At 48.6% G+C, this 14,035-nt stretch overlaps 1 protein-coding gene across 2 annotated transcripts in view; it reads left to right on the plus strand.

Annotated features, from left to right (window-relative positions):
- The first annotated feature begins 873 nt into the window (after positions 1–873).
- PACC1 (proton activated chloride channel 1) overlaps positions 874–14,035 on the plus strand; it is a 38,477-nt gene continuing 25,315 nt past the window's right edge. For both annotated transcript variants that reach the window (XM_055319569.1, XM_055319570.1), the window contains exons 1-2: positions 874–1,030; positions 4,804–4,900. In XM_055319569.1, coding sequence (XP_055175544.1) covers positions 995–1,030; positions 4,804–4,900 — 133 coding nt within the window. In that variant the 5' untranslated portion in view covers positions 874–994. The remainder of the gene's footprint in view (positions 1,031–4,803; positions 4,901–14,035) is intronic.

Consider the following 14,035-nt stretch of genomic DNA (forward strand, 5'->3'; position numbering starts at 1 on the left):
CTGGGGTGGCCACAAAGAATAGCCCTTCAGGCAGTGGGAGGATGGGAAGATGCCGTCCTCAGATCCACTGGACTACAAGGCAAACACCATATTCTCCACCACGTTCAGGACAGAAGGCTTCTGCTGCAGGGAACAGCGCTTTGGGGTTTTGTTGCATGATCTGTTTAGGGTCATTAAGGCCTGTGAGCAGGGCACGGTTTAGGCAAAGAGAGGAGGGTACTACAAGACCTGCGGGAGAGAGGCAGGGGGCCTGGCCAAGAGCAGAGGGATCCTGACTCCAAGTGTCTGCCCTAGGAATAATGGAAAGCACTTGGATCCTGTAGAGTCCATCCCTGGATTAAATAACCTTCACTTCAAAACCAAAACCAAAACAAAAACAACCACCACCAAAACTTCATTGCTGCCCTTCCCAAATCCTTTCTGAAACGAGGTTCCTCAGTTTCCCCATCTGTAAAACAGGGAGAAAGATGTCTGGCTCGCACAGTTCCTTGCAGGATCGAGGGAATGATATAAGTGAAAGTGCTTTGTAAGATAAAAAGTGCCCTGCAGGACACACTTATTAGTGGTTATAAACCACCAGGCTGCCTCTTGCAGTTATAGATTAGGCTCTCCCACATATCTGACTTGACCTCTTTATTGCACTTCCACTCATTTCCTCCGTCCCTCCTCCTCCAACAAACAGAGGAAGCGAGAGATGGAGAGAGAGCACGTGCCTTCTAGAATACCCTCGGCTTAAACGCGGCTCAGGCTGTGCCGCTCCGGGGTGGCCGAGAGGCGCCTCTCGCCCAGAACTACATTTCCCGGCGTCCTTCGCGGCTCCAGCGGGAGCGAGGCGCAGGCGCGGAGGGCCGCCCCGCCCGGTCTCCGGGCCGCACCTCCGAACCGGTTTCGCCTCGCGGAGCCGGCAGCTTGGGAGGCTGCGGTCGGGGTGCTCGCCCCGCGGCTTCTCCCGGGCCGCAGCGGTGTCGGGGGTGCCTCGGCTCGCGTCAGTGCCATGATCCGGCAGGAGCTTTCCACATCCTACCAGGAGGTACAAGGCAATGGGGCGCCGAAGCAAAGTTTGTCGTGGGGCTCGGGAGCCGGGTCCCGGGGGCGGGGGGGGGTCGCGGCGGGTCGTGCGCGCTTTCCGAGGAGTGCGGGGGGGGCCCCGGGGGGGGGGTCCCCGCGTGCGGAGGAGCGGAGCGGGAAGGAGGCGGGACGCCGAGCCTCCCCCGGATGCCGCGGGCGCGGGATGGAGCCGGGGCCCCGGAGCCGCGACCCGTAACCGGCAGGTGAATGATTAAAGCGGCGTCGGGTCCGGGCTGCCCGGGCTGCCGCGCGCCGGCCTTGACCTCGGCTGTGCCTTGCAACAAGTGGAGGCACCGGCGCCCCGCTCCCGGCTGCAGCGGACGTGCCGGGGTAGCAGCCCCTCTGCTAGCCCAAGGCCTCGTGGCCCCTTGCAGGTGTACGTGGCGGGGATAAGCGGGGCTTGTTTGGGGGCCGCCCGACTTTGGAAAGGTGCCTTCGCCCCCGCCACCCAGGTGCTCCGCGCTGTGCTCGGGTTTTCTCACCAGCCCTCAACCGCCTCCTCCCACCACTTTTACTATCACTTTTCCAGCTCTTTGTCTCTTTCTTGTTGGTCCTGAGCTACGGGTTCCAGCTTTCCCGCAGACCTCCTGGCTCCCTGGAACTAGTGACCTGCCCTCCACCTCTTGTCTGGCCTTACACCCTGGTCATCTCTGGTGATCATCTTCCCCCGTGCCCCGCGCGGTGGTCCCCTCACTTGCAAGTTGGGTGGGTTCCACATCTTCGGCCCTCAGGTTTGTGTCCTTATGTCTGCTCTGGCCACCTGAGAGACGCTGTGTGTTACCACCTCTCCCTTTGGTGTCTTCCATGCTGTGCAGGTTTGTTTTGAGGCCCTGCCATGATCCCACCACATCCCTTTTAATAGACCCCTGATGCTGGCCTTGCCTTGATCTACCCGCAACAGTCCAGACTTCTTTTTTATTTTATTTTATTTTATTTATTTATTCATGAGAGACAGAGAGAGAGAGAGAGAGAGAGTGAAAGAGAGGCAGAGACACAGGCAGAGGGAGAAGCAGGCTCCATGCAGGGAGCCCGACGTGGAACTCAATCCCGGGTGTCCAGGATCATGCCCTGGGCCGAAGGCAGGTGCTAAACCACTGAGCCACCCAGGCTGCCCCAACAGTCCAGACTTCTTAGCAGCTTTCAAAGCTGCACAGCTCAGAGCTGTATGTTGGATTATCTTCTCACCCACCTATATTTTTTTTTTAATTTTTATTTATTTATGATAGTCACAGAGAGAAAGAGAGAGGCAGAGACACAGGCAGAGGGAGAAGCAGGCTCCATGCACCGGGAGCCCGATGTGGGATTCGATCCCGGGTCTCCAGGATCGCGCCCTGGGCCAAAGGCAGGCGCCAAACCGCTGCGCCACCCAGGGATCCCTCACCCACCTATATTCAAACCATGCTGGAAACTCACTGTTTACCAATGTGCACCTGCTTTCCTGTCCCTTTTTCCCCTTTCTCACACCATTTCTTTAACTCGCTCTCAAACTCCATTGGTTAAAATCCCTGCCCTACCATTATTCAGGGAGGGAGACTGACTTCCCGGATCAGACTAGCATTTTGCAGATCTTGCTCGTTTGTACTTCCTGCCATCTTGATCAATACTGACCAATATTGATGTACGTTCCTCCCTTTGTAAATAATACTCTGTGGATTAGAGAAAGCAGATGGCTTAGTTGGGATTGAAGGCAGCTGGGACTTACCTAAAACTTGCTAATTTTTAGTACAGGACCTGGTTTGGAATCTGACTTTGGGACAAATTTCTGTATTTTTCCTACTCTCTCCTTTATCCAAAAGAAACCAGATGAATTTTAACCAGTGCTGTGGATTCTGTGGGCTCCTAGATTCTATACCCTAGACAGTGAGGGAATTCTGAGGAAAGAGTGTGTCTTTCCTCTGAAAGTTTTTAGGTTTACAGGAAGTAGAGCATAGTGGATAAATACTGTTTTGAAGTCAGAAAGTCTGTGTTCCTATTCTGGCTCTGCTTCTGGCCATCTGTCAGGTCACTTAACTTTCTTGAGCTTTGGGTTTCTTCATTTGCAAAGGAAGATAGTGATAGTCCTTATCTCATATACCAGTGAGTTGGTATATGGAAAGTGCTTAGCTCAGTGCTTGGCGGGGAGTGACCCCTCAGTGAACGATGGCTCTTGTTAACAGGACGTGGGTAGCTCCTGCTTCTGGGGAGCTTTGGGGTCTTGGTTTGTAGGACCACGTTGCTCGCCATCCATACATAACCTGCAGTATCTCCTTCCCTAGCAGGGCTCCCAAAATGCTTATTAAAATATGAGCAGTTATCCTGCTTGCAGGGGCAAAGCCAAAGGTGGAGTCAACTTTCTATTTGGGGGCACTCCAAGATGGAAGACACTGGAAGGACCCTCCCCCTTACCTTCTTCAGTGCCTTGTTTTGAAAACCCTGTCTCTTGCCTTCTTCAGAAGAAGGCCTCCCAGAGAGTGGCCTGCATCTATCTTGCCTGGATCCTTCTGAGAGTGGACCTAGCTCTGAGTTAACGTTTCTTTGCTGAAGGGAGATTTTGGCTTTGGGGTTGGGGCAGGCAAGGAGTGGGCTCATTATGGCTGCAGGTAGTCAGGAAGGAAACTGGGTTGGGCCAAACTGGGTGAGACTTGGATCAAAGAACTCTGGGCCTTCCCAGAACTGACATCCTTTATTTGTCCAGGAGAGCTCCTGAAACCTCTTGCGGTGTGTTCCCACTGCCTGTATCTCATGGCGTCTTCCCCCAAGGCAGGTGCCTGACTGCTGAGCCACCCACAGACACCCCCCGCCCCCCCCTTCTCAGTGGTGTTTCCCCCATTTGGCAGGTGAGAACACTGATGAGGGGAGGTTGAAGTTGCCTACCACCAGGCTGTTAATCAGCATCTATCTCTGGAATGGACTGCCTTCCCCATTTTGCTCTCTGTCGTTTGCAGCCTGAGTCGGTGGACATGAGCCAGGGTCCTGCAGAGCCCTGCTACCAACTGCAGTTTCCTCCTCTCTCTCAGCAGACTCTTAGCTGCGTTTCCTCCTCCTCTGGGAAGCCGTTAAGATCATAGGCTTTGGAACTAGACCAACTTGGATTTGACTTCTGGCTCTGTAGCCATGGAAAGTGTTGTGGTTAGATTATGTCCCTCCAAGAAGATATGTGGGGAGTGCTAGCCCGTTACCTAAAAAAATGGCCTTCTTTGTAAATAGGGTCATTGCAGATGTAATTAGTTAATATGAGGTCATTTTGGAATAGAGTGGGCCCTAATCTAATATGGTGTCCTTATAAGAAGATGACCGTGTGGAGACCAGAGACACAGAGACTCCGTGTGAGGATGGAGGCAGAGATTGGAGATGAGATGCATCTACAGGCCAAGGAACGCTGAGGCTTGCCCACCATTACCAGAAGCTAGGAGAGTGCCATGAAAAGATTCTTCCTCACAGCCCTCGGAAGGAACCAACCCAGCCAACACCTTGATTTTAGATCTCTAGTTTCCGGGACCGTGAGGGAATACAGTTATGTTATTTTGAGCCTTGCAGCCCATGGTGCTTTGTTACAGCAGCCCTGGGAAACCAGTATACAGGAAGTTACGTGACTTTCTGAGCTTCAGTGTCCTCATCTGTAGAATTGGTATAACACACCCTACATCGTGGTATGTGTGTGTGACAATTGAAAGGCAGTTTCTGCTTTCTCGTTCCAGTCCCGACCAGCAAGGCTGCTATAGCTGACCGGTTTGCCCTCTTTGTTTCCCCCTTTAGCTGAGTGAGGAGTTGGATCAGGTGGTTGAGAACTCAGAGCGAGCAGACGAGCAGGAAAAGGAGACGGACAGAGTCCAAGGTCCAGGAGTCTTACCAGGTAAGTGGATTCAGTGCTGGGGGCAGAAGGGCTGGAAAACAGGGCTCTGCTGTTGCTTCAGTGGGAGGCTCCAGTCCAGGCGCCTTGCCAGCTGGGTACCTGCGGAAGAGGAGGAGCCCCCTGCCCTGCGCCCCGGTGTCAGGTCTCAAGTATTGCCCTAGTTTTAAAGCTATACATATTTAACCAGCCTTGGGACAGGGGATGTGTTCAGGCCAGTATCTGCTCTTTTCTGTACTCTGGTTTGAGCCAGTTCCTGAGGCCAGGCCATTGGATTCAACAGGTCTCTGCTCTGATGTTTGTTTTTCCTTAGGAAGCAGGTAACATTTGAACTTCTTAATATCTGAGTCACTTCCCAGGGAGAATATCTAATAGGCCTCACCTCCTGGACATCAGGTCTCCCCAGTATTGTCACCCAGCTGGGCAAGCAGAATCTCATCAGTCAGGTGGCGTCTTACGGAATCTTATGGTAATGTTGGATAATGTTGACCACTTCTTCCTCCTGGATACACTCTGCTCTCATATGTGATGTGACACTCTGCTTCCCAGACCTGCTCCTTGCAGCTGCCTTTGCAGTCACCTTCCAGCTTTTGGGTGTTAAATGTTTGTCAGAGGCCTCCTTGTGTCTCTAATAGGCCGTCCTACCCAGGCCCCCTCTCTGCTTCCATCACTGTTTGCTCACATGTGACACCAGGTTTACACTCCCAGCCCAGAGGTTCCATGTAAACTCCAAACTTACGTATCTTATATATCCAAATGCCCAGGCGCTAGCTCTGCTGAGACGTCCCAGAAGTACCCTAAACCTAAACCCCGTACATCCGCTACTGACCTCATGATCCACCACCCCCCCTTGCCTCCAGCATGGCCCTCTTCCAGTGTTTCCTGTTTTGGGGAATGGAACCCATCACCCAGCCAGTCAAACCAGAGAACTCTTTTCTTCCCCTTCCTTCCCTTCTTCCCCTTTTCTCTCTACCCTCCAGCCATGCTGGCCTTCTTTTATTTAGGCTTTACCCTCACCATCGGGCCTTTTTGTTTTATCCCTGTGTCATCTAGTTAACGCTAATCGTCCTTCAGCTCTTAGCTGTTTTCCACAAAGCATCTCTGACGTCCTGGTTAGATCGTCCTGGTTAGATCGCATCCACCCTCTGATCTCGTCCCTCACGGCCTGCGCACCTCTCCCTTGTAGCTATCTATCCGTGATGGGACCGTGTATTTGTTTGCCTGGCACTTTATGAACGTCGGTTCTGCTGGCATGTAAGCTCCGTGAAGATAGAGACCAGTCCGTTTTGCTTGCCACCTTAGCCCTGGCCTTACGATAAAGATCTGTTGAATAAATGAGTGTATGGAGCTCAGCCTGACTCCCAACTTCTTGGGTAGGTTGAAGGAGATGGGCTTCTGCTCTTCTATCTTTGCATCTATAAGGGAGAGGAATGAACTAGGACATTCTGTGAGTGTGCCTAATCCTTGAGACTTTGTAGAAGGAAGGAGGCTGGAAGAGTAGCTGTTTACTGACTGCTTCCTTGGGGCCAAGCTCTGTCATCCCCAGGGCCCCATTTAATTTTTGTAACTTTCACCTCCTGTGGGGTGGTCATCCTGATTTTGGTGGATGAGGACCTGAGGCCCAGGGGAGTTAAGGAAAGTATGGAAAACTCACATAGCTGATAAACCGGATCAAGCTCCGCCTGCCCTCAAACTCTTTCTACTGCACCAGTGCCTCTTAAGAAGTATTTTAAGCATCCTTTTATTAAAGCCTGTTGTGTAAAAGGTAGTAGCATTTACTGGCTGCCCCCGCTCTGACTCTAGGCATTGCCTCTGAAGCCCTAAAGCCCCAGGGAGAGAACAGTACATTCGTATTTATTTGCATTAGCTCTGTGTATTAGTTTCTGTTGTTTCTATAACAAATTACCACAAACTTAGTGGCTTAAAACAACAGAGATTTATTATCTTACAGTGCTGGAGGGCAGAAGTCCAAAATGGGTCTCACTGGGCTAAAATTAAGGTTTCAGCAGGACTGAATTCCTTTCTGGAAGCTCTAGGGGAAAATCCATTTCAGTGCCTTTTCAAGCTTCTAGGGGCTGCTCACATTTCTTGGCTCATGGCCCTTTTTCCATCTTCAAAGCCATCGGTAGCCGGTTGAGTCTTTCCTATATCATTCTGACACTGACTTCTGCTTCCTCTTCCACGTTTGAAGAACCCTGTGATTGCATTGGGCTCACCTAGATAACCCAGGAACATGTCCTTGTGTTACAGTCAGGTGCGTGGCAGCTTTAATCCCACCTGCTGCCTTAATTTCTCTTTGCCATGTAACTTGACATATGTATGATTCTAAGAATCAGGACTTGGACGTCTTTGGCAGGCCGTTATTTCACCTGCTGTACCCTGCACTACCCTCTTGCCCCCAGTTGGGGGAGGATGGATGGAGACAGCCAGCAGAAGAGAGCGGCCAGATTTGGAAGGGTGAAGCGTTCTTTTGTGTTTCCTTTTATAGATAAGTGCCAGGCAAACTAGGAAGTGGCCATGATGACCTTTGGCCTTAGCTTCTCTTTTTCCTCAGATTCCTGGGGCCTTAAAGTGTGAAGTCAGTCAGAGCAGGAAACCAGACCTCAAGCAGAGCAAGTTTTGGGGAGATCATGGACTGGCAAGAGCCTTGTGTGCTTTCAGGGAAACCCTCCTGGGCACATTGCCTTTGTAGACCATAGAAAATCCAGACTCAGAAGAAGTCTCAGTAGTGAGTTGGCCCAAATTTGATAACCTAATCTATGACTCTCAGAGCTCATTTCCTGCCTTTGAGTCCTCTAACAATAATACAAATAATGATAAGGATGCCAGTAGCCACCATTTGTTTATTGGGTGCTTTCATGTACTAGGCCTGCATAGGGCTTTGCATATATACTTACACAGAGTCTTCACGGCCACTCTGTGAGGGAGATGGTTAGTTTTGAGGCATGGAGAGGTCAAATAATATGCTCAGAGCTTATGAGTGGCAGGGCTGGGCTTTGAACCCAGGGCTGTTTCCCGGTCTGTTTAGTTTCTGGATGATATGCTTTCCTGCTCCAGAATCCTCCCCTTCCTGTACCAGAGTCACTCACGGATTCCTTCACCTGTTATGCCATGTGCTAAGACCACTAAGAGGGCCAATGAAGCAGGGCCTACCTCCAGGAACTCAGGACATGTAGCGAGAGAAGGCAGGTTACCTAAAGAAGAACTTACCCTCCTCCTGCAGAGCCTGTCCTGAACAACCTAATGAGGGCCTTTTCTCCCTGCCCTGTGCCTTCCTGATGCTCAGTACTTTTCCTTTGTAGAATTTAGCACAGTTGAAAGAGCACATTTATTGAATATAACTTTTTTTTTTTTAAGATTTATTTATTTGAGAGAGAGAGCATACCTGAGCTGGGGGAGGGGCAGAGGTAGAGGGAGAGGGAGGATCTCAAGCAGACTCCCTGCTGAGTGCACAGCCCGATGCAGGGCTTGATCTCACAACCCTGAGATCATGAACTGAGCCGAAATCAAGAGTCAGACGCTTAACCAGCTGAGCTACCCAGGCACCCCTTGAATACAATTCTTTAATTAGTCGTTACCAACCCCTTGGGCCTGCCCCTGAGTTCTGTGAGGCAATCCCAGAATTTTTGTCTTTTCCTCCCTTTATTGTAGCTCTGATGCCTAGCAAGAGTACCTATGGGTGCTCAGTGTTTATTTGTACCCTCAGGGGGATGTGGGGCTTTGGAACAGGAACGTATCTCATCCGAGCAACTAGAATGAATGGTTGAGGGTCCAGGAAATGGTAGAGACAGGTGATTCAGGAATGAACAGAGAGGGGCGGGTTAATGAAGGAAGCGGGATTGAACTGAGGAGGGCGGATTGGTAGGTGGAAAAGAAGGGGCTGGCCGGGGAGGAGGGATGGCATGCATGACCATGTGGACGTCCTGCAGGATAGAAACAGGGCATGTCGGAAACAGTGGGTGCATGGTGTGGCTGGAGTGGAGGGTTGGTGATGAGAAAAGTAGAAGCAGATGAGGTGGGAAGGACAGATTGGGTCACATTACGGAGGACTTTAGGTGGCAGGGAGTATTTCATGGGATTGGAGCAGAGGAGCAGGAGTGAAACGAGAATTCAAGGAGGAACAGTGTGGCAGTGCCCTAGGGCTGGATTAGGGTGGAGAGAGAACCATGCTGGGTCAGAGGCTGCTCTGGTAGGTGGCATCGATGTGGGGGAGCGGGAGAAGGAAGAATCAAAGAAGATTCTGAGGTTTGAAGCCTGGTGAGTGGGAGAAGATAGATAGACATCATACAGCCCAGAGGGGTCAGTTGCTCGAAGAGAAGGTGCTTCTGTGCTGCAGGTGTCTGGGCTGGTAGGGCCCAGGGGCAGAAGGAGGTGAGGACTGGCCTAGTGAAAGTAGGAGCCTTGAAGACAGCCAGGGACAGCATATAGAGGGAGCTGGCTGTGGAGATAGCCTTGGGGAATGGTCACAGTGAGGGGCCAGAAGAGAGGGTGGAGCCGGAGCCCCAGTGGGGGGCCTGGAGGTGGGAGCCGCAGGACAGGAGGGTACTAGGATGTTGGGCCTGTTGACATCGGGCAGCAGAAGTTCAAGTGAAGCACCTGGACGTTCAGGATTATATTCCCAATTTTACTCTCTGAGTAAATAATAATAATTCCAATCCATAATATGAAAGCCTCAATTTGTTTCCTCTCCATCAAACGAATCACAACCACCTATTCTCTTCCAAGGGAGAAGTGAGAGCAGACATGCTAACTGAATAAGCCGTTTGTTATATCACATTTGTAATAAAATTGAGGAAGACACTTGGCTAATTAGTCATTGTAGTCTGTTCTCCGTGGAAACAACTGTATATTAATAGAATTGACGAAGATCAGCAACCAAAGGAAAAAATATATTGGATCTCATCAAAATGAGAAACTTTTGTGCATTAAAGAATACTACCAAGAAAATGAAAAGACAGCCCAACAGGATGAGAGAGATTTTCATATCATAGATCTGATCAGGGAACTTTTATAATCCAATAATAAAAGGACAACCCAAGTAGAAAAATGACCAGAGAATCTGAATATATTTCTCCAACACAGATGACTGATATGCACATGAAAAGATGCTTGACGTCTTTCATCATCAGGGAAACACATATCTAAACTGCAGGGAGACACGTATCGTTCTGTAGCCTTCACGCCTATGAAGATGGCTACAATCAATCAGATGGACTAGGTTTGGTGAGGATGTAGAGAAATTAGGACCCCTCGTAGATTGTTGGTAGATATGTAAATTGGTTAAAAAAAATTTCAGTGGTGAGATGTAATGGTGTCTTGCTTCAGAATTGGAGTGCCACAGCATATGCTACTGTGGAAAATAGTCTGGCAATTCCTAAAAGTTCAAATACGGAGTTACCATATGACCCAGCAATTCCACTTCAAGGTATATACCCAAGGGAAATGAAAACATCCACACAAAAACTTGTACATGAATGTTCATGACAGCACTATTCATAACAGCCAAAAAGTGGAAGCAACCCAGAGGTTCATCAAGTGATGAATGGATTAATAAAATGGTTTAGTCACACAATGGAATATTATTTGGCAATAAAGAGAAATGAAGAACCAATGTGTGTGCTACATCATGGATCAGTTTTGAAAATGTTATATTAGGTGAGAGAAGTCAGACACCAAAGGTCACATGTTGAGTGATTCCATTTACACAAACTGTCCAGAATAGGCAGATCCATAGAACAGGAAGCCAGTTATTGATTGCCAAGGACTAGGAGGAAGGAGGAGTGACTCCTGGTTGGTATAGGGTTTCTTTGTGGGTAATGAAAACATTCTGCTAATTACATAGTGGTGATGGTTGCACACCTTATGAATATACTAAAAACTAAATATAGTCGTTTTAAAGGGGTAAATTTTATGGTATGTAAATCATATCTCAAAAACCCCACAATAACAACAAACTGACCACATCATTAAAAGGGGAAAAAAAAAAAAGGAGAAACCGTTCATTCTTTCTTTGCATTCAGATGCATCTTGGCCCCGTGCTGTTTGCAAGGTAGAGTTTTGCAGAGTTACAGTAGACCATTAGTTCCCCCTTCCTGTGAGTTAAGGTCCCACTGGGTTTTCAGCAGTTGGATTGCTCATCACACACCCCCTTGATGGCTGACTTACATTCTGAGGCAAGTCTGGGTTTTTGAAGGAGTGCTGTCATGGGTTTTGTAAAACTCCTAGATTACCTTTTGCAAGAAAATCTTGTGCATTATTTTTGACTTTTTTTTTTTTTAGATTTTATTTGAGAGGGTGAGAAAGAGGGCACAAGTGGGAGGGGCAGAGGGAGAGGCAGACTCCCCCACTGAGCAGGGAGCCCAACATGGGGCCTGATCCCAGCACCCCAAGATCATAACCCAAGCCAAAGGCAGCCACTTAACTGACTTAGCCACCCAGGCGCCTGTATTTTATACTTCCTACTGTCATGGGTTTGCATTCATAGAAAGGGTGTATACTTTTTGGGACACCTGGGTGGCTCAGTGGTTGAGCGTCTGCCTTGGGCCCAGGGCGTGATCCTGGAGTCCCGGGATCGAGTCCCATGTCGGGCTCCCTGCATGGAGCCTGCTTCTCCCTCTGCCTGTCTCTGCCTCTCTCTCTCTGTCTCTCATGAATAAATAAATAAAATCTTTAAAAAAAAAAAAAGGATGTATACTTTTACAACACATTCCTCCAGCTTGCCACAGAAAGCCAGTGTTTGGTTTTTCTGACTGCAGAGTGCATAGGACATTTTTTTCAAACGTCCAGCATCTTTTTTTTTTTTTTAAATGGTAAGATATAATGGTGTCTTGTTTCATTTTTTTTTAAACATTCAACCTATTATGTTCCCCTTTTATTTATTTATTTTTAAAGATTTTATTTATTCCTGAGAGACACAGAGAGGCGGAGACACAGGCAGAGGGAGAAGCAGGCTCCACGCAGGGAGCCCGATGTGTGACTCGATCCCAGGTCTCCAGGATCACACGCTGGGCCAAAGGCGGGCGCTTAAACCCCTGAGCCATCCAGGCATCCCAGTGTCTTGTTTCAGAATTGGAGTGCCACAGCATGTGTGGATGATAAAGAGTTTTACAGTTTTTATTTAATTTACATTAATTTATTTAATTTACATGGATCAAGAAAAGGTGGTAGAGAAGCTCACCTTGGCTTCTTTGAGAGACGCAGAGGAGGCACTTGGACAGTGTTCCCATGAGAGTAATTTGTCTAAGTAACTCTGCCTAGCAAATCCAAGGGATGCAAATTGTCATGTGACCCTTTTTGTGCCTTCAGTTAGTTTTTTTAAAATTTTCAAGAAGATGTAGGGGGAGATTCATCTCTTTCCCTAACCAAAGGCACCATGAAGGCGGAACATTGCAAATCATGTTTATGTGGCTTATGATAGAGTGAATACCAGTCCACAGATGCCCATTATTGTTCCTCTTCATTGCATGGGTTAGCCAGGATGAAGGATACAGTTTACCTGAAAATGCCCTGAGCTTCTACTTGGCATGAAGTTATATTCTTTCAATCAGATCTCCTTTTGTCATTGCTAGTGACTGGAACTAAGTACTAATGTTCACTGCCGTGTAGGGAAAGAACACAGACTAGAAGTTGGGACCTCAGGGCTTTTATTCTGTGCTAGTTACAGACTCTGGGACCTGGATCACTGCACAGAGTGGGTTTGGACCAGATGGCCTTTTAGGTCCCTGCCAACTCTTAAAAAAATTCTATTCAGATGTTATACACCAAACCAGTCACTTCAGAGTTCTTTCAGTTTGGTCTTATGATTTTCTCAAACCTCGCTTGGACGTCGAAAACTGATCCCTGTTGACCCCGCAGTTATGAGCAGCTCGTGACAGGGAACGTTCTTTGACCTGCCATGTTTTGAAGTGAGGCACCTGTCTGACCTAGTCAGTAGGGACTCTTGGTCTTGGGGTTCTGAGTTCAAGCCCTGTGTTGGGTGTGGAGATTACTTAAAAATATAAAAAGTCTTGAAGTGAACCTGTGATCCCACATGGGCCATGGGAACTGGGAGTGCCTTCCAGGCACAACAGCTATGAGTAGGTCCGTGTGTACACAGGCCACTACACCTTGAGTCCTGTGACCCTGCAGCCCGGCTACACATGACTGATCAGGAATCAGCGCCTGAGCTAAGGGGAAGCAGCAAAAGACTAGGTCTGAAGGACAGCAGTGTCCTGTGATGTGTGTGACAGGACACCCTATACAGGATACTCTCCGGGAGAGGGAATTCGCTGGTGCAGTGGAGCAAAGTCCTAGAGAAACATGGAGAGCAGGCAGGTAGCGAAGCCACCAGGGAGCAGAAATGGACATTGTCACTAATAACAGTAAGAAGTGGTAAAAGTAGAATCAGAGACGAAAGTTCAAAAAGAGACTTGCTTTCGTTCCTCTTGGAGAACTAGAGCTGTCCCCATCCATGGTGGCTCGTGCTCAGCTGCCCAAGGGGCTTCCTTAGGGCTTCCTGGTTCCTCCTCACTTCTCTTTGTGGCTGTCAGTGGCTGTTGCCTGCACTCACCTGCTCTTTACTGCCCGAAGGAACCTCATAGACACTTCTGGGAACTTGCACTTCTGTGTAATGTAAAAACTCTAAAGCATTCCGCCATGAATCGCAAGGCACACCAGTTGCTTTATGGTTTTACATACCTGCAGCGCACTGCTGTTGTACAAATGGAAGGTTGCAAGACTTTAGTCCCTCTGTTATTTGGGTCATTCAGGCATCAAAAGGGCCTGGAAACATTACATGCCTCCTACGTGAAAGATACTGTTTTCTGCCTCACCTTCATTTTATCTTTGGCCTATTTTTTTCTAATTTATCATTATTAAGAGACTGTATGTAGTGCTGTGCTCTTCATTTTTGCTATCTTCATCATTGAAGGCTTTGTTTTTTGAGGGGTAGAGGGTACATTCCATTTCTCTAGGAACATTAATGCATTAAGCAAACACTCTATATATATAGTGCATTTTGCAACATTCTCTCATTCCTTTTAGACATCCTGAAAGAGCCTGGAAACACTGAAATAATTATTTCCTTTTCACATGAAGAAAGTGAGGCTTAGGAGCACTAAGTAATTTGTCCTGGGTCTCAGAGTGGTCTGCAGCAGAGCT

Source organism: Nyctereutes procyonoides, unplaced genomic scaffold (assembly GCF_905146905.1).
Source record: "Nyctereutes procyonoides isolate TBG_1078 unplaced genomic scaffold, NYPRO_anot_genome, whole genome shotgun sequence".
Classification (NCBI taxonomy): Eukaryota; Metazoa; Chordata; class Mammalia; order Carnivora; family Canidae; genus Nyctereutes; species Nyctereutes procyonoides.